The sequence below is a fragment of the Trachemys scripta genome, chromosome 7 (assembly GCF_013100865.1).
Source record: "Trachemys scripta elegans isolate TJP31775 chromosome 7, CAS_Tse_1.0, whole genome shotgun sequence".
NCBI classification, from domain to species: Eukaryota; Metazoa; Chordata; order Testudines; family Emydidae; genus Trachemys; species Trachemys scripta.
Window position 1 is genome coordinate 95,039,247 of NC_048304.1, and position 27,813 is coordinate 95,067,059.

The 27,813-nt window shown below is 37.2% G+C and overlaps 1 protein-coding gene across 8 annotated transcripts in view; it reads right to left on the reverse strand.

Moving 5' to 3' along the window:
* EXOC6 (exocyst complex component 6) overlaps nt 1-27,813 on the reverse strand; it is a 184,453-nt gene that overhangs the window by 31,179 nt on the left and 125,461 nt on the right. For 4 of the 8 annotated variants that reach the window (XM_034777837.1, XM_034777836.1, XM_034777840.1 and 1 more), the window contains exons 19-21: nt 26,451-26,480; nt 16,962-17,103; nt 2,074-2,147 (exon numbers count right to left, since the gene is read on the reverse strand). In XM_034777837.1, the coding sequence (XP_034633728.1) occupies nt 2,074-2,147; nt 16,962-17,103; nt 26,451-26,480 (246 nt within the window). The remainder of the gene's footprint in view (nt 1-2,073; nt 2,148-16,961; nt 17,104-26,450; nt 26,481-27,813) is intronic. The other 4 variants (XM_034777841.1, XM_034777839.1, XM_034777843.1 and 1 more) reach the window with 1 other exon arrangement.

Sequence of the window (27,813 nt, forward strand, 5' to 3'; positions counted from 1 at the left end):
TTTCTGAAAAAGGCTATGTTGCCTTTCTAAGTTTTCTTGAAAAGAACTGTCATCTACCCTATTAAGAGAGAAATGGATGACAAAAAAGGAAGAGAGGGAAAACAGTGTTAAATCCTTACTAAAAGGTAACTGTCGCTCTTTATGAGTACTTGCATCCCTATGAGTTTCTCATGAGACACACAAGAAATATAAAAGAAAAAATAAACAAAATACTCTATAACTATTCTATAGCTAGACGCTCAAGTAACAAGCTAATTGCCTAAATTTCTGCAGTTTATAAAATATCTGAAATTTAGTAGATTCCCAGTATGTGAAAAAGACACTCTGTGAAGTATTATACAGCATAAAAAGAATTCTAGGCACACGTTGCTAATCCAAGCACAATTTAAATAATCATGGATAAGCAGTACCGTAAATATTTATCTCGTATATTCAACAACTGGTACTTAAACATACAAAAATATTATTTATTTCCTATAGTAAATGCACACATACTCGCCCCATCTCCTGCACTGCTGGAAATTACTTTTTCCCTGAAAGAAATGTAGGCTCTTCAAGGATTTATAGCATTTAGGATAATGAAAGTTGCAAAGAAGATGTGCCACAATGAAATCAATCTTTAAACCTCTCTTCCCTTCAACTAAACTATTTACTGTAGTACAAAGTGGAAGGCATTTAATCACCTATGACGCTAGTAATAAGGGAGGATATAAAAATCCAAAGGATAACGTCTACTTGTCAACCCAGGACCTCTGATGTAGAATACCAAAAGGAGAACTATACTTCCACACATCGAATTGCAGTTTCTGAAACTCTTCTTTCACTTCTCTTATCCACAGACATCACATTTCCATTGTATAGCTTTAACACAGGCTATGGGCCTGGAGCCTCTGCTCACTTATTCCAGATTTACACCATTGTAACTTCACTGATTACAAAGGTATCATTAAACCTGTGTAAGTGATCTTAGAATCTGACCCTACCTTTTAATTTTATCACTGAAAAAGCTGCTCCCGCCCACCCCCAGTTTTTTGCTCATTAGCATGAGAGAGGGGAAGACTATCTGCAAAATAATTTTACAACAGGATTTTCATTTTTTGAGAAGATTTGGGTTGCCATGAGAAAGCTATGCAGAAGTGAAAACATTGTGAACAAACAGATAATCTGGCATGGAACCCTTCTTAGATTACCCCTTTTTTCTAGATGACTTTTGTCAAGTGGCAACATTGCTGAATAATGTTGTCAAAGGCCTTGCAGCGCTTAAGTCAATCCCATTTTTATTTGGTTAACTATTCATTTCACAGTTCAGGTAACACTTTTACTATATTTGTGAAATAAAACAAAACAAAAAATATGATAAATCCTTTTTAAAAAAAAAAGGTAATGTCAAGTAAAAAAAAAAACTGAGGAAGATGAATTGTTAATGATGGACGTAGCATAAGAATCTAACGAGAACAGGAAATAGAAGTAATGGGATGAAACAAAGATAAGTAAGATTCAGTCTGGAAAATTTTCCTTATGGTGAAATCTGTGGAACAGTCTTCCCAAGGGAGGGGTTTGGAGCTCATAACTGAAGACATTTAAAAGTAAAATGGACATAGCATTAGAAATCAGTCATCACTAGGAATGTGGCAGCAGTATATCAGGGTAAAACAATTCTACATAACAATTTAGGACAGGCAGTAGGGAACAATACTATGTCAAATTGAAAATGCAGGATGTAATTCAGTAGACAGAAGGTAATTGCCTGAAATGGAATCAGGCCAGCACACCGACATGTATACTCTTGCATAAAAAGTGACATGGGAGCTTAACAAGTTGTGAGGACCTCAATTTAACATTTTATCCACAAGATGGCACCTCTGGTAGCACAGTGCCCCCTAACCATGCTGGGGAAACAGTTTAATACTAACTCATAGGGAAGAGTCCCACTAATACCACTTAAAATAATTGCTGTTTTTCAACAGTGGTTGCACTGAAGTCTAAAAACATGAGAGATCATTGAATTGTAACAACTTTGGCACTAATCAAAAGGGGAAAATTAATAAGATAGAAAAACAACTAATGTCTTACTTGTCTGAGGTCAATGAAAGCTAACTGCAGGGTGTCCCCGTGGAATCCTGGCACAGGCTCAGAACTGGCAAACACTGTAAGCAAAATTTAGAAATATTAAGGAGGCAGAATTAAAAAAACAAACTAACAGCAACTTCTATTCGTTACAAATGTGGAGTACTACAAAGCAGTAGACATTAACTATTCTGATAGAAATCAAAGATTATAACTATTAATTCACATTCTCCATCATTTTAAACTCTTATAATCCTTAATTACAATACATTTATTCTACGTAAAGTTCAAAACCAGTAATAATACTCCAATCATGTGAGCAGCAGACTTTACACTTTTGTCCTGAGGTGAATGATTACAAAAGTATTTTGAAACTATACCAATTCCATGGCCGTCAATGTATTTTTAAACATCTGCTTTTGTCATAGCATCTGCTCTATAAAAATCCCACCTCTAGTCAAACAGCAATAAAAGGCAGACACTTAGGTGGGAGTTAGCTTAATGTGCAGACAACAGGTGGAAAGTTCTAAGCACCATAATCAGAACAGAGGTGGAATGTCTGCTCATGCCTTTTAACAAGTTTTTTGATAATGGAATTTTGCTCTTTAAAAAGCCGGAAGTAGGTTGGCAAAATTGGAAGGCTGAAGTATGTTCAAAACGCAAAAAACAAAAACAAAACATATATTAAAAAACTAGCTGCATTATTTCAGCAGGATGTATGACCATTGATATTTGCTGTTAAAGTGTTTTAAAAATCAAACAGATTTATTTTTAACAACTTATTTTATGGCAGTTTAAAATAAAGCTCGTGACTTAGGAAAGAAAGCAGGAAAAGGGCACAGCTTATTGAAGATTTTGTCTTTGTAAAATAAAAGTTACAAGGAACTTGAAAATTAATTAAAAAATCCACAATAAGATGCAACACAAATGAACCCACAATTAGGAAAAAGGCAGAGCAGATGATCTAATCTAATTAAAATTGTCCAGTGGAAGATGATGAATCCTTCAGGAAGGAGAAAGAAAGAGCCACTACCAGCAGTGCACCAAGGTGCTAGCCAGACCAACTTCTGCTCCTCCCTTTGCACCCCCTTGTGGAGCTTTTTGGGTACAATGCCCCAGCAGTTCCTTCCCTTCCTCTCAGGAGCACCACATTGGCTGAAGCTCTCCACAGAATTTCCAGCAGGAATGGCCATTTTAAGGTGGCTCCTGGATGCAGCAGCAGCACCCACTGCCACCAGGGGCAAGTTGATCCCTGTTTGTCCCTTTATGGAGCTAGGACTTCGGGGGCACATGACCCCAGCAGCACACCTCGCCCACACCAACAACAGTAGCACTAGAGGAAGGGGAAAAGCCCAGGTGCCCCAATGAATCATCAGTTCCAGACACTCTGTGCTGTTTGTAGGGTGGTGAGACTGACTTTTGGAAGCAGGAGATATTGGAAAGGGGAATAACTGAATGCTTAAGACCCTGGTGGCATTGTCCCAAACCTAGACCACAGGGACATCAGAGCATACACTTCATATACGATCTATAGAATTTCTACCATGTTGCACCTGACAGCTGCAGGGACCCAACCTAGCCCCTCTGGACAGCAATAGAGTGGGAAAACCATTGGTGCATGGTGTCCTTCCAGTCCCAGTTAGGATAAGTGCCCAAAGAGGAGGGGGCCCATCAGCTGCAGGAGTTGTGGGGATGACTTATATTTAAAAAAAAAGGAACTAATGATACTAAGTAGACTGGAAATTGGGAATAGTCCACTGTATACAGGGATGAAAACCAACCAAGCAAATAACAGGCAGGAAACAAACGGACACTTTCTGGGAGCAGGAATGTTAAGGGAAAGCATAGGCTATGGGTTTGACACATTAATTGATTCAGAGCCAAAAAGTTGTGCACATTGCAAAGCTATTGGACCACAAGATCTTATTACTCTTCCTTCATCCTTCTATTTCTTGTTACATTCACTTGCTGCATCATGTCTTTATTTAAGCTCTTTGGGGCAAGGACTGCCTCAACGCTGTCTACGTACACGTTTCTGCATGCACCTTAACATCGCCATTTTCTGACTTCTAAGTGCTTTTTTATCTTAACATTCTTGTAATTCAGCTTTCACATATGGAAATTCATACATTTTTAAAATAGAAAAATGAAGAATTTCTTTCACCATATTCAACTATTTGCTAGATGTCAGTGGAATGCTCTGTATTGCTCAATATGACCAGTCATCAGAGGAAAAAGCCCTTGCCTCATTCCATACACACCTTTCTACCCTGTATGGAAAAAGACATTTACACCCACACTTATTGTATAGCAGGAGGCAGAAGTCTTCCCCACACACCTTCCCAGCACTGTCTCTGAACTTTCCTAGCTATTTATACATGCACTGAATCCACAGAATGATGGCAGGCCAATAAAAAGTCACATTACAAATCCAGTGTGTACGCACAAAGTATATTTTACAAAGCCATATAACTTCAACATTCACACCCAGTTTCTATCTCATTACCAAAGGCACATTTACAACCTGGAGATTATCTTCCCACCAAATTTCAACCTTTTGCTATGTAACATTTCTGTACTAGAGATGTTCAAAGAAGCATATTGTTAATAAATCATATATAGGCATGCTTTTTAAAATCTGATAACTTTTTGCAAGTCTATTCTTCTTACTCTAGAGTAGGTTCTTACCTTCATAAATATTGGTCTTTACTGTCTTAAATACAGTAGTAAGTAGTGCTCATATGGAACACTAGGTTATTGTTATTTAATTATTAGTGGTGCATATAGCAACACTATTTAAGGCTGCAAAAGTGTTTCCATTCTAATGGGTCACTTTCTGTTTTTTACCTTCCTGGCTGACATTTAGCAGGTTTGTTCTAAGCATGAGAGTGATTTTTTAAAAAGAAGAACAGTTGAATACAAATGGTTTAGCTGTTTTCAAGAATGAAGAGAGTGATTATATTTGCCTTGTTATGCCACAAATCTGCAACTTTTTTAATACAACATTTTTCATCTGCAGATGTCAGAGCATTTTACAAAAGAAGGTAGGTACCACTGTCTTAATTTTACGGAGGGGAAACTGAAGTGTACAGTAGGTCAGTGGCAGAACTGAAAACAGAACCTAGGTCTCCTGACTCTCAAGTCCAGTGCCCTATCCACATTGCCTCCCTGGAAGGGTAAAATGCAGATTTGAAAAGAAGTTAGCTAGAAAATTTTGAAAGTCAAATGAAAGCTGACATACAGAAAGGAAATACTGGTTCAACTAATGGAAAGAAAAAATAATAAAAGGCCCCAATCAACCAAGCAGCTATGCATACAATTAACTTCAGCATGGAGCAGTCCCATTGAGTTCAATGAGATCAGTCCCATGCATAAAGTTAAGCACGTGTGAAAGTGCTTGCAGTAGTGGGGCCTAGATACCATATCAATACAATGTTTTGTACAAATTGGCAAAATAGAGACTAAAGAATATCCTAATGGGCAACTGTCAACTATACATGTAGAGTAAGACTATTAGAGGCATAGTTTATTATTTGCATTACAGTAGTGCTCTGGCCTCACTCAAGGATCAAGGCCCTTCTTGAGGACATTTAAAGGTGATTGCCAAAGCATTTGTGAAAAAATTAAATAAAATTTTTATACAATAAAGCAATATCCAAATTTATTAATTTGGACAAATACATTAATTTACTATAAAAATTAGTTTAATTTTCACTAACCAAAGTTTTCATTAAAAAAAAAAATCAGCATTTTAGACCAGATCCAAGACCAATAGAAATGGGTGGTAAGTCATATACCATTGTTCATTAACGGTTGGTTAGTACTAATTGGTTAACAGTGACCAACGTATTTGATTTCTGAGTTGCATGTGTTTCCTGTATTAGGAAACATACTGTATCAGTGATATAGCTAACATTCTACGCAGAGGATGGGGAAAGATTCATTGTAGAAGTATTTTTGTAAAAAAATAAAGTTTGAAGCACTGGTGGGAGGAGAGCTGCCAAAAATTAAATTTTAAAGAGAAAGTATTAGCTTTTTTATTTAAACAAACCATATCAAGAAAATATTGCCTGCACACCTATTAGCCTATGGAAATCTCATATTTTCCTGGGCTGTGAAACGACGCTTCTTCACTACTTCCGACTCTAAATGACAACATATCCTGCTATTATCTTCTGTAGGCATTCTATGACTGTCTGGGACTGCCATTTTTTCCAAGGGCTGGGACTGTAATTCTGTCCAGCCCAGTTGTCAAATACAGTGCCAAGCTCATGGGAATTACATTTGATGTGTTCCTGAAGCCCAGTGGTTTCTTACATTGGGGACTTCTTCAGCAACTTGCCATAGAGAACATCTAAGGAAGAGAATTAAATGAGGTGTAGCCCAAAGATCTACTCTTTTGGGGCAGTCCATAAATTACATAATGCAACGCGAGGAGGAGGAAAGGTCCTTAATTTTTTGTGTTTGTTTCAGTGTTACAAGGTCTGGGTGGGTCTTGAAAATCACCAAAAAATGTGTTATGTAATTTATGGACAGTTTTTGATTGTGTGTGGGGTGGGGCCCCAAAAATATTCCTGCTTAGGGCCCCCAATGGACTAGCATCACCTCTGATTATAGATATATAATTTTGAAGCCAGAAGGGACCCTAGTTATGGGAAAGGTCAGGCAAGTATATTTTTGTCTGGGTTACCACATTTCCATGACCATTTTATGAGGCTAATTAGGTATTTTATACTGCAGAATGTTTTAAGAGGACCAAAAGTAACATTTAGAGTTAAGGCTGTCAGTATATCCATTCTAGAGGGTCCTTTCTAGATACTGATAAAACGTTGCCATACTTTTATCTTTCAGGGAAAAAATCCTCCATATTTGTTCTTAGCCTGAGAGTGAATTTTTTTTTTACTCTGACCAAAACTGATTGAGCCATTTTGTATAGGATAGACAGTGAAAACTGCAAAGATTTGCCATTAAAAACATCCTCAGGAGTTTGGTCTGGTAGGGAATTAAGTTGCATATATGCATTATGATGGTCTGGTAAAAATCTTCTTTGGTTTGACCACCTCATAAGAAAATGTACAGTATTTAGTTCACGCACACTGTTTTTGTTCACAGGTCTCCCAGCATACCAATGGAACTGTTTAACATAAATATGTAAATAGAGTGAAATTCCATTTTCTGTGTGTATGTGGACTAGGATCTTTGAGTGTGTGTGTATCTACACAATCCACCTGAGTGCATTCACTACACAACCCTGAATCATTCAAAATCCTCCAGCCCACACACTTAATGAAGCTTGGGAGCAAAGGAGAAATAATTTGCAAGTATGCAAGATGGATGGTAAAATGTATGCAAAAGGGGGCCAAGTTTTAAGATTGTGCAGACAACTTTAACTCTGGTATTTTCTGGTGTGACTGGTTTGTTCTTTTAACTAACTTTTCTTTATAAAATATGGATGTGCATTTAAATAATAAATTCTAGGGAGTGGCAAACCTTTTAGATTTTATAGGCCAACCTCAGTGTACAATCTGGGGCTCTTTGAATTCCTTCATTCCTCCCAACAATCTCTCTCTGGGCCACCGTCCTATCCCCACTCTATATCAGGGACTCCCTGCAACACTCCCCCTGTTCCCCTACCTCATACCTGGGCTCTGTGCCTCATGCCAGGGGACTCTGGGTGCACCCCATTTCCCTCTTCCCCCATGCCCCCCCTTTCCCTCCACACTAGGGCTCCTGAATCTCCCCCTGCCAGGGATTCTGTGTACTCTCCTTTCCTCCCATACTTCTTATTGCCTCCTTCCCTCCTTTCGCCCCCATACCTCTCTTCCCCTTATTCCCCCATTCCATCTCTTACCAGGGTCCCCCATTCTCTCCTCATGCAGGGGCTGTGTGTATGCCCCAATTCCCCCCATCCTCCCTGCCAGTATTCCCCATCCCCCCTCTCCCATTAGGAGAATGGGTAGAGATGAAATAGGGGTATTGTTATGCTGGAAAGTATTAATTGGTGTCATTAACCAGTTCTTTGATCTACAGACAATTGCAGAGGTGCTTGAAGCTGTGGCTGTGCTAAACAGATGGCCAAGGCTCTGTGTGTTCCCCACTTCTCCCCTTCTGGTTTTCCAGTTTTCCCCCAAATCAATAGGGTTCTGCTCATTGGAATTGATTGGATGTGGTGTTCAAATATTATTGTGTTACATCCAAACACAGAAATGCCATCGAGTTAAGCTGTAAGGCCTCACAAACTCAGCCAATAAGTACACAAACAATTATTTTAATTGATATCTTAAGACAAAGAACATCTCTGCTATGTTGAAATTTAGGTTATCTGTTACAGTAAACAGTGATAATACTGAGCCTCTCTGTAGTTCTATATTTAACAAAATGCCAGGGTCTACTGTTTATTTTATGACAAGATCTACTGTTTATTTTATACCTATAAATGATCCCTAAGCATATGCAACCATCACTTCATGTCTGTGACTTGCTCAGTGTACAGGACTGGAAATTCAACATTTACTTTGAGAGCATAAATGAATAGTTTGCACTTAAGTGACAAACTTAAATTTGGGTACATGCTTTAGGTCATAAGTTAACCGAACACAGCTGTTTTTTCACCTTCATAGCATTGCTTCTTGGATTCTAATTCAAGACAGCAAAGCTGTAAATTAATTTTTAACCCCAGAACATGAAGATTTAAGGCCAAATCCTGACCCAAAAATCATTTCAGCATCACAGAGCCTTTAGCACCTTTGCAGCACTATTGGACTTTCCAGCTGCTCAACATACCATGAGGGGACCTTCCCTGTGGCTGTCAACTAGCACTTAAAAGTCATCACCCAACTCTGCCCACTGAATGCGAGACGTCCCTCTCTTCCCCCAAATTGCCATGAAGGATTACCTCAGGTGAGTTAGCGCCAACATGACTTCCCAGGAGAGGGGAGTTCAGCCAGCAGACTGAGTAGGCTATCGAGCAGGAGACGGTCTCCTGCAAAGAAACAACAGGGCTTTGGCTCCTCAACCTCTTACTTGTCTGTATGTGAGGCCACCTGCAAACGTGCTAAATAAAGTGAAATAGGGTCCAAATTATGTCTTCCCCCTAAAGCTGCTGCAACCCTATCCAGGCACAATATGGTGAAAAAGGGGAAGATCTATGAGAGAGCGGTTGGTCAGGAATGGCAGCAGGAGCTGATTTGCATTAATCCCCTTATCTCCCAAGCAGTTTCAGCAATTCTATGTCCTTTTATGGACAGGGTGCAAATTCCTTCCTTCTTTCTTACACACAAGCCTAACTACCCTAGAGTCAGCCAGGCTGATGCACAGGTGGGTTATGAGGCCTGCTAAATCTTGTGTGCCTCTTACTGACATTTAATCCTTCCTCAGGATTTAGCTCTTTACTTTTTAAAAATAATGATATAGCGAAACTCTCTGGTTATTTTCTTTAGTTATTAATATTTCTAAATCACTTACAATTTCATTAAAAAATGCTGATGTCAATATATCCAGAATGGCATGATGTTTTAAATTAAAACTTTATATTCCCTTAAACCACAGACCCTGAGTTCTACAATTATGCCAAGCATAAGCCCAAATTTAAATATATATTTTGACAGACAGTGTCCATGGCAAGTCAAGTTTACCCACAAACAGGTCTTTTGCTGCAGGTCTTATTCTATTTTAATAAATATATTTAAATGGTTTCAAATGCTATGGATCTAAACATACTTTCAGGTATAGTTTTTAATTTCAAAAAGCAATTTTAGTTCCTGTCACCTTAGATAGGGAACATTTCTACTTATATTTAACAGTATAAATTACCAAATAATTTTAGCAATGACAGTCGTTTTAGAACATTAAATACATATACATCTGATTATATATTATTAGTGGCGGGCACACATCTAACGTGTTTGTAAGTCAGAAAATCCAAAAGTTTGAATGCTTTCCTGAAGCTTTTTATGTGTTCTTGTGGTTCTCCACCAGAACCAGTGCTCAGTCTCTCCTAGCAATCTTCCTTCCCCAAACAAACTCCTGCTACTCTTATCCACTGCATTGCAGGGAGAGACCCAAACAGTCTGCCCCTGCCACAGCTTGTGAGTTTTATCTTCAGGTGACTGAAATACCCCATTTCCCCCCAGGGTACTCGTATTCTGGTGCGAGCAGGAGGATTTCTCTGTGGCTTTTCTGCAACAGGCCTCAGTGGTCCCTCTTATAATGATTATCAGAAAAAAAACTGGGAAACCCTAAAGTTATCCCATTCATACTATCTGCAGATTACCACAGATATAAAAGACACTGTATAATATATAGGGAATAAAACAACTACTTCAGTTCCAATAAGAACACCTGCAAAACCTCCACCCATCCCGTGAATCAAATCCAAAACTTTTAAAATGTTGGGAAAGGTTGATTAAGTTCCCCAACCCCCAACCTCCCCAAAAAAATTTCTCCTGGAGACAGAGGAGTCACAACATGCCTTCTTTAACATTCCTCTTTCTTCTCACACCCTTGTCTCCTTGGAAATGGGGAGGCCTGGCAACATAATTTCCTCTTTTAGAATCAGAGGAAGTTCATCTTGAAGCAGCCAGGTAATCTGGTCCTTCTGTTCTCTGGCATCAGGAGCAAGTAACCTCGCTGCTGAGCCCTGCTGATCTGCCCCTTTAAAATGTAAACCAGTATGGATCCTCAAAATGCAATGCAGGATTGTGAAATCTCAGAGTATGCCATAAGAGCTCTTCCTCCATTCCCACAAGAACTATTAGTCCCTGTACTCGTTTTATGACTAACAAAACTTCAGTCTCCAGGGAGGTTAATACAGAATCTTTTTCAAACACTAAATTCACTAACAATTTTTTGAAGGAAACAAATTTTACAGGAAATCAAATTTTTGCCATTGTTATTTCCATCTCCGGTTTATATAATATACTACTTTTAAACCTGAAAGAATAATAAAAAAAAAAGTATCATTAAAATCAGAACAAATGTCTAGATACCGGAATGTTGCTAAGACTTAAAATAATTAAAATGGCTATTTAGAAGAACTGAACTTTCTGCATTACACCTGAAAACTTTCGAATTCAGAATGCATGTGATATACCCTCCACTTCTGGGTCAGTAAAACATCAAGTCCATTTATCAAATACAGTAGGAAGCTACCTGCCATTTGTGAATTATTTGCACATCCCGAGTGCTAATGGAAATGTCACTGTCATAGCCATTAATCCAAAAATGTCAAAGAATAAAGCTGGATGAGGGTGATGAGCAAGAACATAAATCACAGCCAGCACAGTGATGTCTGGAATGTGACTGTGACAGACCTTATGAATGAATCTCCAACAACAAAGCAATCTCTGGGCAGACTATGGTGCCTACTCCTTATTCTGCACATTATAAGATGGTATTTTTTGTAACATACTTATTCAGCAAACATTAAATAAACTCTTATTTAGCTGTAGCTAAACACTTCAAAGGAAATATTGAATATTTGATCAAATATATCTGCAAAGAAATTGTTATACTTTACATTAAAAAACATTGCAGAAAGAGTTAAAATTTTACCAACAGTTGTATATATATATAAAAATACTACAAGGCACCTGGGGTTATCCATTATAGTCAAGCATGAAAACAGTTTCCATAAAATTATTACTCCCCCGGTCCCTCACCTCTCACACACACAACTTTTGGAAACATTCACATTTTGTTCTGAAATTTTCCATGCTTAGTCTCTGCTATATGCTAAATTAATTTTGGGGGGACTTAGAACATCATCCTTTTGGCTAATTTTAAGTTATGGGAAAATTAAAAATCAGACTTCTCACCGTAAAAACATTCTAACCTCATGTTTTTGAGCAGGACGATAGCAAAAAAGCTAGAACTTGTAGAGACATAGTCCTGATGAAAAACAAAATCCTTCAATTGGTTAGGAAAAAGTAAACAATAAAGTTATATGTGACTGAGAAGTCACTTAGAGCATTCTCACTAGAGAGCTGCTAAGATTATAGCACAGTTTACTGGAACTCTACCTTCTCTGTGACATCATGGCACACTTTCCTTGTATGGCCTGAGGTGGGAGGGCCTGCTGCTGGGATAATAGTCAGGAGGTTGACTATAAAAGTCTCTTTGAAACATATAATGAAATCTAAAAGAAAGGCCAATAAAACCATGGGCATGGAAGATTATTAAAGTTTAATTTCATTTCTAGAAATATAGAAAATGTAAGTTAATTATCCTGAGTAAAATTTGGAAAAGGAAAAGCATTCCCTCTCAACCTAATACAGGGCAGAAAACCCACATTCAGGATTAGATTTTGGGTCTCAAGCAATGAACAGGTCATTATGTTGTGAAAGTATCTAAGAGAAAAAGTAACGCTACATCACCGCTTCAGCCAACTCCATGGCATTTGAGCAATGAGCAATATGGTAGTGGCTCTGGAGTTCCTACTAAATCTGTCTTTATATTCAGGTACAACTCTTTAGGAAGGAAGGGAGTGGGAAGCTAATGTGGTACACACGGACAAGTATCACTTTTACACATACATGCTGAGTCTTATAGTCATAAACCACATAATTATCTGGATGTAAACAGCATATCCTCAAAGATGCTGCCAGAAAATGAATAACTATCTCAGGAAGGGATGGAGAGGAAGAATTTTTTCAAAGAATTAAATAAAACTCTAAAATATTTATACATAGCAAACATATGTATTAATTGTATCAGAATTATAGGTAGAGCTGTTAGCAATGCCTGGGCTGTAGTTAAGGTTGCCTAACACTTTTCATTATTCATTATTGTGCCAGAGTCACAATCTGGTCCCTGGTTCCCCCTTGCTTGGGAGAGGGGAGGAGAAGAGGAGCAAATGGGAGTAATTTGTGCCAGCCCTATAGTTGGACCAGATTACCTCCTCTGCACCAGCTCAGCTGTGCAGGCTGGAGGGGTTTGGGGGTTGACAAAGGCTCTGCCCACCCTCTGTCTTGCCCACCTATTCCCTGCCTGCAGGATGGGGATTAGAACCCCAGTGGAGGCTGCCATCCCCTGCAGCTCTGGATACTTGTAAGTCAGTGCAGGGAAGTGAAGGAGCACTAAGCAAAACATAGACCTAGAATGCCCTCGAATGCTAAGGTGTGAGCAAGCTATCATGGAGGCACTGTTAGTGCTTTGGAGGCATGACCAGGCCTTCCAGCTTCTTGAACCCAACCACCCTGCCCTTAAACTACTTCTCAAACACATTTATTTAAGAAGGCAAAGTAAACTCTAGTCTCAGCAACATGACGAATAAGACTGCAATCTTTAAGATCATGCACTACTCACTCAAGCAACTCCATGAACTTGTCTTCTTGTCTGCCCTTTAAACTTCTATCACCTTCCCTAAATATACTGGCATGTACTCCTGTTCTTGTCTTAATTTGGGCCTGATCCTGTAAACTCTTTTGCCATTCATTTAATGCGATTACTTCCACGGGTAAGAGCTATTAATGAGGAAGGATTTGCAGGACGAGAATCCTGAGATTGTAGGCTCTTTAGTTAGGGAATCTATTATTTGTTCTACAAAGTGCCATGTTCATCTTTAATGCTACATAAATGTATAAATAAATAAATAAATAAAAATAATGAAAGCAGCAAGACTATTCTGACTTGGAGCTAGATTATGCAGAGGCCTTAGTTAACTCACTGCTTGAGAGAAAAAAGTGAAAGAATTGAAAAATTCCACAAAAGTGCCAGAGAAGATACCCAGTGGTGGGCTTCAGGTGAACCCATACTTGAAGGACAGCCCTTAGCCTTTGTTACTACGTTGAACTATCATAAGAGTTAATTTGTTGGTAGCATAATCTATGTTTAATTTTTTTTTCTCTAACAAAAAGTAAATTGCTATGCTTTGCTTGTTACAGCCAGTTTTTGGGTAAGCAGGAGATGATTGAGATAATGAATAGCACCCTGTGTGTTTTTAACAAATGCAAAATAATATGCAATAAAAGAAAAAACAACCTGTAAAGAGAAATAAAATGAAAAACATATCCCAACACAGGACCGGGCCTGACTTCCCACTCTGGGCGTTGTAACCTGGCATTCAAGGTTCCAACACCACTCAGACTTGGCCCCCCAGCCCCTCGGTCATGACAGAGGATGGATGGGCCAAACCCGAGTGGTGCTACAATCTTGTGTGCCAGCTCGCAAGGTGGCCAGGCCAATCCTGAGCAGCACCGTGACCCCAGGTGCTAAGCTGGAACGCCTAGTGAGGGGAGCTGCGTCCAGTCCCATGGGACCGGAGCCACTGCTGTGCGGTGAATGCAAGGCAGCCTTTTTCTGCACCTCTCCCCCCACTCCCCGGTCAAGGCCTTCCAGTCCCCAGGATCAGAACCCACCCTCCACACAGGGCCCCTCCTGCCCTCCCATTCCCTCAGGACCTCCCATAATAAAATGAAATAAACTTCCCCAAAAATCAAACAAATAATCATACATTTTTAAAAAAAATTACGGGGCTCTAATAATGAACATAACAAAACATTTTCTAGTAAGGTCTTTCCTCTCAGGAATATGAAATGTATCACAGTACAGTTCTGTTTATTCTAATGTATTCTCTTGAATGATTAAAGCAACAGAGGGTCCTGTGGCACCTTTGAGACTAACAGAAGTATTGGGAGCATAAGCTTTCGTGGGTAAGAACCTCACTTCTTCAGATGCAAGTAATGGAAATCTCCAGAGGCAGGTATATATCAGTGTGGAGATAACGAGGTTAGTTCAATCAGGGAGGGTGAGGTGCTCTGCTAGCAGTTGAGGTGTGAACACCAAGGGAGGAGAAACTGTTTCTGTAGTTGGATAGCCATTCACAGTCTTTGTTTAATCCTGATCTGATGGTGTCAAATTTGCAGATGAACTGAAGCTCAGCAGTTTCTCTTTGGAGTCTGGTCCTGAAGTTTTTTTTGCTGTAAGATGGCTACCTTTACATCTGCTATTGTGTGGCCAGGGAGGTTGAAGTGTTCTCCTACAGGTTTTTGTATATTGCCATTCCTGATATCTGACTTGTGTCCATTTATCCTCTTGCGTAGTGAGGACACAAGTACTTCTGTTAGTCTCAAAGGTGCCACAGGACCCTCTGTTGCTTTTTACAGATTCAGACTAACACGGCTACCCCTCTGATTCTTGAATGATTGGAACTTCCGGTCTACTATATGTAATGGTTCCCTGAGCAACATTTTCAGCCATTGTAAAAATCACTCTAGACATCGTAAAATAGCCTCCAACTTCTGAATCATAAAGCCATACACATTACATTTTATTATCGACAGGGCTGGTAGCACCGCCTGTTATTAACATAATATTATAACCCTTGTTTTCAGTTTATAACTTTGCCAAACTTTTACTATTTGGGCTAGAATTTTCCAAGTTGGAAAATACCTCAAGTTGATTTTTTTTTTTTTGAAACTTTCAGCCAAAATGGTTCCGCCATTTTTGAGAACAAAGCTAGGGAAAATAGGTTTCAACATTTAAAAAAAATGTGGTGACCTTTCCTTTGTAAAGCTCTAGTACCCCCATGCTTTGGGGTAGGTATTTAAAATTTGGCATAGGGGCGGGGTGTGTGTCAAGATGTGCATTTTGATGTTCCTGTGAAAATCTGACCAAATTTAGCCAAGTAATAAGCCTCTGAAAAAAAACTCAGTTTGCAGGTTTTCTGCAAAGACTTCTTAAGAGATTAGCACCCAAATTATCTAAAGACTCCTTCCTTGGTTGCCTGACAGCTCCCAGTGTTGAGCAGACTGGCATGCAACATCCCTAGAGAGCAACTGAACATTGCTCTAACCCTGCAACTGCTGCTGTCAACTGCTCTGGGCTGGGGTATAGGCTGGCACCAGAACTGAGAGCATGGAGACTGTTTCTCCTGTGCTTCCTCCTCCAGGCACCCTGGAGGATGAAGCTGCCTGACTTGAACGCAGAAGAGACAAGAGCCAGATGGTGGGAGAGGAAAAAGACTAGATTGGAACACAGACTTTTGACTTACTTTTTCTATGCCTCGGCTCCCTGTCTGTAAAATGGGAATAATATCCACTCATGACATAGGGATGTTGTGAAGATTAATTAATTAATGTTTGTGAAGCACTCAGCTAAGTATAGTAATGAGTACCATAGAAAGCATATGAGGTAATTATTATTCTGTATTTACAGCAAGATTTCAATAGTAAATAAGGTAAATAAGGTCTGGGATCACACATTGAACACTCAGACAAAATATTTAACAGCTGCTCATTAATTGAGCACCATCCATCTTGTGCATTGAATGAGGCAGGGCCTGTGGAAAAAACAGTATGTGATCATATAATTAAAGACTGTATCATAATGCAGATGCACAAGGGGATTGAATTAAGGTTGCACAGGCAACCTCTATTTCCTAAGTTTTCAGTGGCTGACTATGAAACCTTAATGTTCTTTTAACATAGTATTTTGTATGTAATTTTATGGTAGATTATAGCTTTGTATTACATAATGATTATTATGCTACTAGAAGACACAATAGAAGGACAATTCAATCTAAGCAATGCTTAGTTTCATTAAAAGGCTTTCCAGGTGCCTTAATATTCAGGGTCTTTATTTAAAACCATCTAACTGTCAGCATTTTTGGGTCCTGAATATTTAATACCCTTTAAAAAAATTGAGATGTCATAAGTTAATATTTTCATTTAAATAATTTAACTTCATTTGGAAAATTATTCTCACAATTATCTACATAACCAAAAATGGTACCGTACTTTAAAATATAGGTTAAATAAAAGCATAAGCAAAAGACAAAGAATTTGTATGCTATAGAAGAGGATCACTACTTCGCTTAGATAAAGAAATTTTTTTTAGTGTCATGGCAGTTATAATGAAACATACAAATACTGTAACATTCAGAATTCTCTACTTACATTCACACTGTATGACATCTAAGTTAAATTGCTGAACAGCTCCCATGCTTATCTGTTTTAACTCACTGTCCAATAGCATCTGCATCAGGGATGTTGAAAGATGTTGGCAGGCTGACATGCAAGCTGTCTGGGCCACTTTTCCCTGATAAAAAGGGTAACACGTTGTAAGATAGCAAGCAAATTATATACCACCAGATAATGGCCTGTATTACTTTATTTTATATACACACACAAATTCTTAATACAACTACACTTAGAATAGACACTGAATGATTAATGAAAATTTATTTGATGCAATTGTATCAGTTTTGAATATAATTAAATCTTTAGGAGCATTAAACACAACCCAAATATGTATTAAGCAAGAGTTGGTAATTTTTCTGGACTCATAGACAAATCCAAATATTTTTCAAGAGTATAGACTGGAAGAGTATCATGAAAAATATTCGTTGCTGAAATATGTTGTTAACCTTCTGACGACATTTTTGAACACAATGAAAACTGGAATGGAAATTGACACATTGCATATGTGTAACACCATAAAACAGACAAATACCTTTATAGAACCAAAACATTTGCTTTTACCTGGGTATTTTACTATAATAGCTCATTATTACAGAAATATTAAACTGTTGATTTCCAGCCCAAAAATCTGCTGCTTTCGAACTTCAAGCCTGTCCATGCACTTTTAAAGTATTTGACAGGTCAAATAATGGTCCATGGAAATCAACTACTTACAAAATGAATAGTGGCCCTCTGCTGTACAAAACAGAAATAATTTTCTAATCACAATCCAGTTATTTACATTTTCATTACAATTTTTACAGAATCCTTCAAAAGAAATTATTTACTGTTGCAAGATATTAATAAAACAAAGCACAATTTAGTTATGACCATGCTAAACTATTTAATCAAATGTTAATTTAAAACCAAATATGAAAGTTGCACTGCAGATGGATAACCAATTAAGATGAAATTTCAAAACAATTATTCATTATGACTATCTCACTAGAGCTATCTTTTACCCATAATGTTGCAATATTTTTAAACATAGAAATCTGTGTGTTAAATTGTAATGTTATGCTTTAATAAACTTGTGGTTTAATGTACCTTTAAATAAACATGTTTTAATGTAATGATCTCAGTTAATGATATAATTTATTTTGTAACATAGCTCAAGTACTAATATACCATATTTTTATAGAGGAGAAATGATTTAGTATACCTTGTGCAATACAAATAACTTTACCTTTTAAATTATTACTATAATTTTAATTACAGGCCAAAAAATAATTAAGACTATTTTCTAAAGGATAAAGAGACAGATTTTGCCCTTAGTTATGTAAGTACAACTCATTCATTTCAATGAGAGTTGTATGTTTATGAATATCGGAGAGCAAAATCTGGCCCTAAATATTTTGCATTGCTTTCATAATTTACTGTTATAATTGAATTTATCAAAAGAATATATAGATAATACAGGGTATCATTTTGGAATTTCTTTGAACTTTTCCTGCTTTTGTTCATGGATATTACATTATTCACTCTGTTCTGATGTCAAACTGGAACTTCCAACAACTTTCACTAATATATCTTTAGCACTAGGACACCTTGAACTGTAAGGAGCTTCATATCTAAAATGTCAATTTCTTAGTTGAAAGCCTTAAAAAAGTAAAGCAGGAGCAAATAACATATTTGACCGAAACAGATGAACTGCCAACAAGGAATGTAAGAAACAATGCAAGAACAGCATGCTTAAAAGTCTCCCAAACCCAATGGTAATTACATTGGGAGACATGCAGCTCTATTCCCCAAGCAAAACAACATCAATATGAATGGGGGGGGAAAAGGGGAGGAGGATAACCAATGGGCCACAATTCATTTAATTACAATGTAGTAGGTTTGAGATACTTAATGGAAATGTCATTTTGATTTAATGGAACAACTAGTGCATTTCAGTTTAATGTACTGCTCCATCAAATCAGCTCCATGTCCTATTTATGCTGCCACCATAATGTAATAACAGTATAAGCAGATTAATAGGTTGTCAAGAAAAAATTTAACATTCAATTTACTTTATATGCAAACATAGTGTGTATTCTTATAAACAAAAGATTCCATTTTACCTTTCTGACCAAACTTCTGAACTTAATTGTTGTAAACTGGCATGTATCAATAGCACTGGAGCACAAGATAACGGTGACGATACAGAAATACATGATATGAAATAATTCTGTTGGACTTTTTAAAATAAGTATCAATATATGTTCATTTAATGCTTATTTTAAATGACAAAATGCAAACATCCTAACATTTAAATTACTCCCAACTATGCACTTGAACTACAGGCTTATTGTTCTCATGGTACAGCCGAGGAGTGATAAGGGGAGAGTTTACTGTACACAATTTACAACTATTCAGTGAGATCACTAGGTTTTTGTAAGTCTACATTAAAAAAAAGTAAGGCTAAATCTATTAAACTTATCGTTTCTTCCACACACAAGAATCTGAGTTATTACTCTACTAAACTAATTTTAACTCCTTTATAGATTTACTTTGCAATGTTCAGTATTTCCAAATTCAAAATGCACAGGGTTATAACACTTAGTCAAAGGAGAATAAAATAAAAATTCAAGTAATTTGTTTAGAAAATGTGAAACATTATTTCAAATTCATATCTGATAAATGAGGTCTGACTATATTTATATTCCAACTTATATAACGTAACAATTTGTCATCACTATTTTCAATATTTTTTCAAAATGGATGTTTTTAAAAGTAAACTTACGCGTCCATGAATATTATCATAATGTACTACTACTTCAGAATAAAACTAGTTCAGTTAATTTTAAAGCATTCTTACTATTTAGCATTTGTAAGTTTGGGGTTTTTTGAAGTTACTCTTTCAAGCAAGTAAACTAAATAAACATATCTGATGTCATGCATAAATTCAACAGTTTTATTGCATTCTACTATTGCAGACCTCTATGAAGAAACTACTACCATCTCATCTTCACACAAGTTATAATTGCCACTATCTACTAAGCATATTCTTTTATTTCACCAACGCAAATTTCAGGAAACAAGGACCCTATTCTATAAGCAAAAACACCTGCTAAATTTTTTAAAGGCAACTACTTTTACCAACCCTTTACATTTTGCTGAAATACAAGTTTGTAAAAAGAGAAAACCCTTAGACAAACTTCTTATATTTCAAAGGAGCTTGTAAAAAAGAATCTGCTGACATATTAAATCCTTTCTGTAGTACCCAAAAGCTTTTCTCTTAAGAACAATTGTAGTAAAGAGACATTTGGCTCCTAGGAAATTCCCAAAGGGTCAGCCATATGCATCCTTCCATGGCACCTTCACGGTACTGCTTTCTACATCCATACTTGCTGTCTCAAAAGCAGCTTTCATCATTCACTAGGGTGTCAGTCAATATGATTTATGGACTGCATTCAACAAAGTCAAAGCATATAGAATGAGAAATATGACTACAATCTGCTAATTTGTTTTGTATTGAGCCACTTAAGAGTCAAAGACCTGATGTCAGGCTAAGACCAGCAACACAATTAACCAGCCGGTGACAGATTCATCCATCCTCCCTGCCAGGCAGTGCCAATCAAAGACAGCATGAGGTGACATTTGGAGAAGTCAGTAAGAAAACCCATTCTCTAAGTAGCCTATGTGGGCTTCTGATTGACAGCTTTTGACTATAGCTTGTGGAGCACCACCACCCTTTACCCAATAGTTCCTCACTGCAAGCTGTGAAATAAGGCTTTCACTGCCAATCACAAGAACAATAAAACAACACAAACTACCATCCCCAATGAAAAAGAAAATAAGAAAACTTGTCTGTTAAATCTAAAAAGTTAAGCTTCAAAATTAATTTAACTATATTAAAAGATATGAAGCAATTTTTAAACTTGCTGAAACTGCAAGAAAACTAAAATACATATGCTTCAATAGTCACATTAATTAATAGTTTTGTTTAACAACTGCAGTAACAAATCCAACTTTTGATAAATAGATGAAAATTTTATTTCTTAAAACAGTAGGAGAATTTTAAAAATACATAATTTCACTATTTATGTAATTCCTCCTCCCCAAAGGGTTGATCAAAATAAACTAAAAATTCACATAGAGAAATAATTTATCATTCTTTTTTCAGTAGCCACAGTTTCCTCTAAAGCAGCAAAGGATCTTTAACTTGGTATTAACAAACTACATGCATCACAGTTGAAAGAACTCTTCAACTATCTGATAGCCCACTTATTAGATAAAAAAATTTCCATTTATCCTTGTGAACCAAGTATTATCCACTATTGTTTTCAAATTAATTTATTTCAGAACTTAAGCTATAATATATCCTGAACTTTCCAAATAAGGACCCAAGACTGCATCTTTTATTCACAGAAGCCATCCCATTGACTTAATGAGACTACATACATATGGATTTTTAGGATGAGGACCTACATTTTTATAGGTATAGTGCCACTATAAACCACAAAAGTGAAGCTTATATAGGATGTTTATGTGAGAAGAACCCGAAGATTAAAATAAACTCATACGGCCAAATCCTAGTAGCTTCTGCAAAGCAGAGGCAGCAGGAACTTCATGACACACAAGGGCTGCACAGCTCCAAAAGACAATGCACCTCCATACCATTGGCTAAGAGATCTGATACTGATCCATTACAAATCACATAGGATTACTCCAACCCCAGCAGCAAGGAGTGTTGGTGGTGGTGTTGGGAGACATGCTGGCTCCTTCAACAGAACAGGAAGCTCATTACATGAACTCTCTACCTGCGCTACACCTCCCATATGTGCAGCTGAAGAAGATGCCCTTATCACTTCTGTGACTCTGGATCAGTCAGCCCAGGGCACAGCTGGTTTGCGTGACCTGTTGAGGCTCATACTCCCTTACTGCCACATAACAGGTATCATGATTTAGTAAATTTATAGCACCTAAATGTATGCTAGATGATTCACCAGAGAAAGAGAGAAAGAGATTCTTTCCATTCCAAAGAGTTCAACATTTAAATGTGGTAATTGATTTTTATGTTAATTGGAGCTGACTGAATATTGTTTGCTTTTTTTGCCATTAAAAGAGAGGGTAGGTGTTAGGATGTAGATTAAAGAGGAAGCAAGAGTCCAGCACTGTGGACTACACACTCCTCCTTTTTCGCACCATGCAATGTCAGTTACAAGTCTGTCTGGTTTTCTGTGCAGGAAAAGGAAATGGGATTCTTCGAATGTAGGGCAACTTCCTGCTGAACAAGCTAATCTTCTATGGAACCAGCATACACCTTCATCCAGGATAATTATACTTCCTCATTCTTGTGCTTTATCTGGTCTTCTCTATTTAGATTGCAAGCTTTTCGGGGAAGGGGCTCTCTTTTACTATGTGTGCATCCACTGCCTAGCACAAGGCCTGTTAGTTGGGATTTCTAGGCACTAATTTAATACAAATAAATCATAATCTGTGGTTTTTAAGATTAATTTTATTTCTTCACTTCAAGAGCAAGGGTAATTCTGGGTATTCCTATTTCCTTCTTTACTTCCTCACCCTGGATTCTTGTCTGAGCATCAGCTAGAAGGAGTGCTTGAGTACCATGTGAAGTGCCCCCCTCCCCCTAAATTCTGAAGCCTCTGTAGTACTCCCAGGCTTTTGCAATCAAGACATGATTGACCATGACCCTCCCTGCACTCTTATATGCCTCCTGCATGGCCAGTATGTTGAACATTTTAGATAGAAATATTTTCTATTAATGTTGCTGGTGCAATTATCTCCAGACAATTTGATGGTTCAGCATGAGGCTATGAACTCTGACCTCACATATGGGAAATTTCCAACTCCCAAATCAGATCTGTTAGTCTTGTCTGTGAATCCCAAGATGGGGCTAAGGTGGGGCTAGTATTAGCATACACATTGGCTCGATGCACATATTTCATATAGAGAGGTGCTGGAGTTGCTGAGACCAACCAGTCATGGGGACTTCAAATGTTCAAACAGATGATGATTCTTCTGAATCAACTCGGAATTTCATGGCTGACAGCCACAATCCTGACTGTTGGCTCTAAGAATGGAAATGAGCACACTGGATCTGGAATCTGGACTGGGATTCAATTGAATGGAGTTGGCTATTACATTTTTGTCATGAATAAACCATTATAGTCTTCATTTGAAGTTAGGCACTTTCTTTTGTTGGGGCAAGAGACCTGGCATGATGATCTACTCTCAAAAATTGATCGAACTGAGGAATTTCCAGAAGATCTTCAAGAAACTACTCCACAACCAATTTATTGAGCTGGCGATAGTTTAATTAACTTTTGTTTTCTGATATCTGCATAGTGGCATCTAAATCTCCTCGCTGCTGTCTTTATCCTCTTGGGTCATCTTGGTTTAGAGATAATCTGCAACAGGTGAAATGACAGGATGACAGGAGAGTACTTGAGCATCAATGAAAAAGTCTCTTGCTGAGTGACCAGTTGCCAAAAAGACTTTTTTGAAGTCTTATGCCACTGTAATCTCTTCAGGACGGGGACTGTCTCTTTGTTATGTGTTTGAACAGTGCCTAGGAAAATGAGACCCTGATTCATGACTGGGGCTTGTAGATGCTACCATAATGAAAATAATAAACAACAACAATGGTTGTGCAGAAAGCAAAGAAAGTAGTTTTCACCTTCAAAACAGCATCCAAAGTCTTGCCCAGGGAAACTCTTCCGAGTGGTTGACAGTCTGGTTAATTTGGACTGCTGCCACTTAAGAAAACAGTAAAGTCTTTCTTGCTGTGAAGAATTTTCAGGTTACTTTGAAGAAAACAAATTGCTCAAATGTGGAGTGAGTTCTTTACCACTGTGGATCAGGAAATTATCTCACGGGAACATATACCAAGTTTTCTTTGTAAGTTTTAGCCAGCAGTCACCAAATCAGATCCATGTCCTTTCTCACTGGTGATACATGGAAGTGCTAGAATATCTTTGTTGGTGAAGACAGTTAGTTTCCCTAGGGGTGGAAGGCAACATGCTGGCTATCCTTAAGGAAGCTGTTCTGAGGCCTCTGCTAAATAAACCATTACCAATCCATTAACAGGATTAAATTAAATTTGTGTGTGTTCTGAGATGGTTAAGAAGTTAAGTGAGGGGACAAAGGCAATGGTGCATTCAACATGCTGATGATGCCCTGTACAGTGAACCACTATCTATATGAACTGTGAGTTGGATAAGGCTCAACCTGGACAAGACAGAAATAACTTGAGTGCTGTGGGGGAAGCATTATCAATTAATATAAGCACCCCTGATAAGGGAAAGTATTTGTCCTTTTAAGATTCTGGGCTAATCTTGGATATTGAGGTAGCAGCTTTGGTCAAAAGTGCATTTTTCCAAATGTGACTTTCAAGAAGTACCTTTTGGAAGCAGATCTTGCTACAGTTATGCATGCCTTTATCAATGGCAGATTAAATTACTATAATGCACTGCACATGGGGATATATACTGAGCTCATTTGAAAACTGAAGGTAGTACAGAACATGGCTGCCTGTTTATTTAAGGTTCTGTTTCACAGAAGAAACACATTACTGCCAGTGTTCCAGAATCCACACTATCCACCAATATATTTTTGGGTGGAGTTCATGGTGATGGCTACTCAAACTTCAGCTGACTCAGTAAAGAAGAGAGAATGCTGCTCGTAGGGCATTTTTCCAGAGGGATCTTGGCTTTGGAAATTGGTCCTAATCCTCCTTGGTCTACCAGAGTCTATTTTCTGAACATTCTTCAGAGCCCACTTTTTCCCCCCAGTCATTTGAGGGTGGGGAAGGCAGGTTGATGGAATATGGTGGGTTGTTTGATGGGTTACTGTTATTAAAGGGGTTTGGTGAGCATCAGCAGTCCATTACATTTTAGTTTTAATTGCATAAAATACGGTACCCACAGCAAACTTCGGATGGATGCTAAAAATTGGAATTCATAAAATGAAAATAATCCTAAATAGATGCGAGTCAAAAAGGTAAAGGAGAGTGGCGGAAAATAATATAATTTCATATATGTACAACAAAAATTCCTTTCCATTTGTTAAAAGAAGCAACAATTTAAGTAACACTATTCAGGTTTATGCACCCCCCTGCCCTCCAAATTACTTTGAAAGTTTAGTTCCTTCCCTCCCCCCAAATTTGGAGATCAGGACGACTCCAACTTGACAGCCAGTCCTAGGAGTGATGTGTTATTAAAAATAATCCAACTGTTTGTCTGCTCCAGATACAAAGCTGTGAACTACAATAGACACATACACACTATGATGGAGGACTGTTGTTGAAGGAGACACAGAGGAATCCTGCCCTTTAAAAAACTACAGGAAAAAAACATTTAAAGGGAATAATTTTGAGCCCACAAAACTTGGACATATTCCTTTAAACTTAATATATGTGTTTTTGTTTCTATTTTACTAAAAGCACATCATTTTTGTAATTCTAGTAGTGCAGTTTCTACACATCTCCATGTTTACCTTCAATAAAAAAAAAACATACCCTATGTTAGCTGGACTCTGGAAATTCTTTGGATACTTAGTAGCAAAGCTTTTGCTAGATTCAGCAAAAACAAAATAACCAACATCTCAAAATACTTCAAATATATTTCTCCACAAAAATAAAGATATAAAATATGTACTACCTTTAAAAAATAAATGTTTTTAACATTTACTTCAATATCATACATAATAAATGCCTTACAAAATCTTTCATTTTTTAAAATATGAGAATAATGCAATCAAATAAAACCAAATTGGGTATGATAAATCAAAATTCTACATGCATGTGAAATTACAAAAAAAAAAAAAAAAGACAATTCTGCCACTCCATGTTCCGAAACAATTGCTAACAAACCCAATATTAATTTAGCAATTTTCATTATTCATTATCATGGAAATAATCTATGGTTGTTCAAAGTAAACTGCTTTTAAAAAAAACTTGATGACCTGAAAATAACCAGGGTGTGGATGAATCCCTAAATGCAATCCATCATCTTTTTACACAAAAACATTTGAGTACAGACATTCCTTCAACTCCAGCCAGCATGTGCACCAAAAAGAATATAGAACTTTCACCAAATCTTTATTCTGTGCCACTGTTTTTCCATTTTAACCTTATTCTGTATGCACATCCCACAGCTGCATTTTGACACCTGACCTCACTTCCAAAAGGTCTTAAAGTCTCCTCTGAATTATCTCATTTGTGATACAATGCACACCCTATCATGTTTCTGCAAGGCTTTTAGGGTTCCTTCTGTCCCAAAGAACGAAAGACCAAAGTTAGTAATTAACCCGTTTCTTGCATGCAACCACACAACGAGGTACCCAGTGAGTCATCAAACAAATGGAAGGGTTTTGTGGGTGGGGGGATTTATTAAGTGATTAAATATTGAAGCAATAAGCCTGCAGGCAGTTCATAGTTTTTCAGTTTACATGCTTTTTCTTCATCTTTCATCTACTTACCGACATAGCTGCATGGTCATTGTTGTTATTCTGAGAAGGAAACCAGTAAGGCAATCAAAACAAAAAATTAAAATGTACTGTCAACATCAAAAGAAATGTTGGCATCAGTAAAAGGGAAGAAAATTCTTCAGAAAACTTCTATTTTACGAATCTTGATACTTAATTATTAAGTACTAAAATTATTTTGCCATAGTCTGCATGAATGAAAAATACCTAGATCTAGGAAGGCTTAATTTGCTATATAAAGTTTTGATATTCTTAACACTCACAGAAGACAAAAATATTTTGCTATATCAAACTGATAAATTTTCTAAAATTCAAAGAAAGTCAAAATTCCTTGGAAAATGTAAGAAAAAAAGGTATAAACAAATTAAAAATTATTATTTTGCAAAGAGACACAAAAAAGTGATTAAATTGAAATGGGGTACTTAATATAAAGATTGTCTTTTTCAGTGGGAATGAGCTGTATGCCAAAATAAAAAATCCAAAGTAACACATTCCACAAGTAACGTTTTCTGAGTTGATCTTCTAGCAATTTTTAATTGTAATAAGTATTAACGATATATTTATTAAAATATTTAAAATAAAAATTAAACGGTTCCTTAAAAATATTTTCATCATGTATATTTAACATCCAAACTACAAAGCACATGGTTATTAGTAATTTATTAATCTATTTCATTCAAGCAATACTTAGGAATGTACTTAGGACACTGCAAGGCTAAATAAAGTCTCTGTTCCATAAGTAATTTATTTTTTCACAGATTTTACTATTAATGATATTTGGATGAACTAACAAATGTGAAAAGAAAATATTTTCCTTTTTCAAGCCTTTTATGCTAACATTGTTGCTAATGTACAGTACACCTACATCCCTGGAGTATATGAGAACTTTAAGGAGAAACAATGCTAGAGAGATATCTCAGCGATGCCTCAGTTGCTATGAGGGCAAAACCTGAACAGTTTGGGTTGTCACCTTTACCATGCCGTACCTAGATGTAATAACTTAGATCATAGTGAGCCTGTTTTGTGTTCTTTAGATTCAAACATAAAATAGTATAACTGTATAAAACAAATTTTTATATTTTATATTCATTTTTTTTAAAGTTATGTCCCCATCAATACAAACACATCTAAGTATATGCCCATATGCAAGCATGGCACACACACAGACAGACGTGACAGTCTCTATACATTTAGAGGTACTTATACATATTCCAAAAATGAAGTAGGTTCTAATGTCAGATACACAGGAATCAAAATGTGTAACCTTCTGATGTGCATATGCTTATGAAACCATATGCACAAGCAGACTGGAGTCTAACCATCCTCCAACAGGCAGCACACCATGTCTGAATCAGGC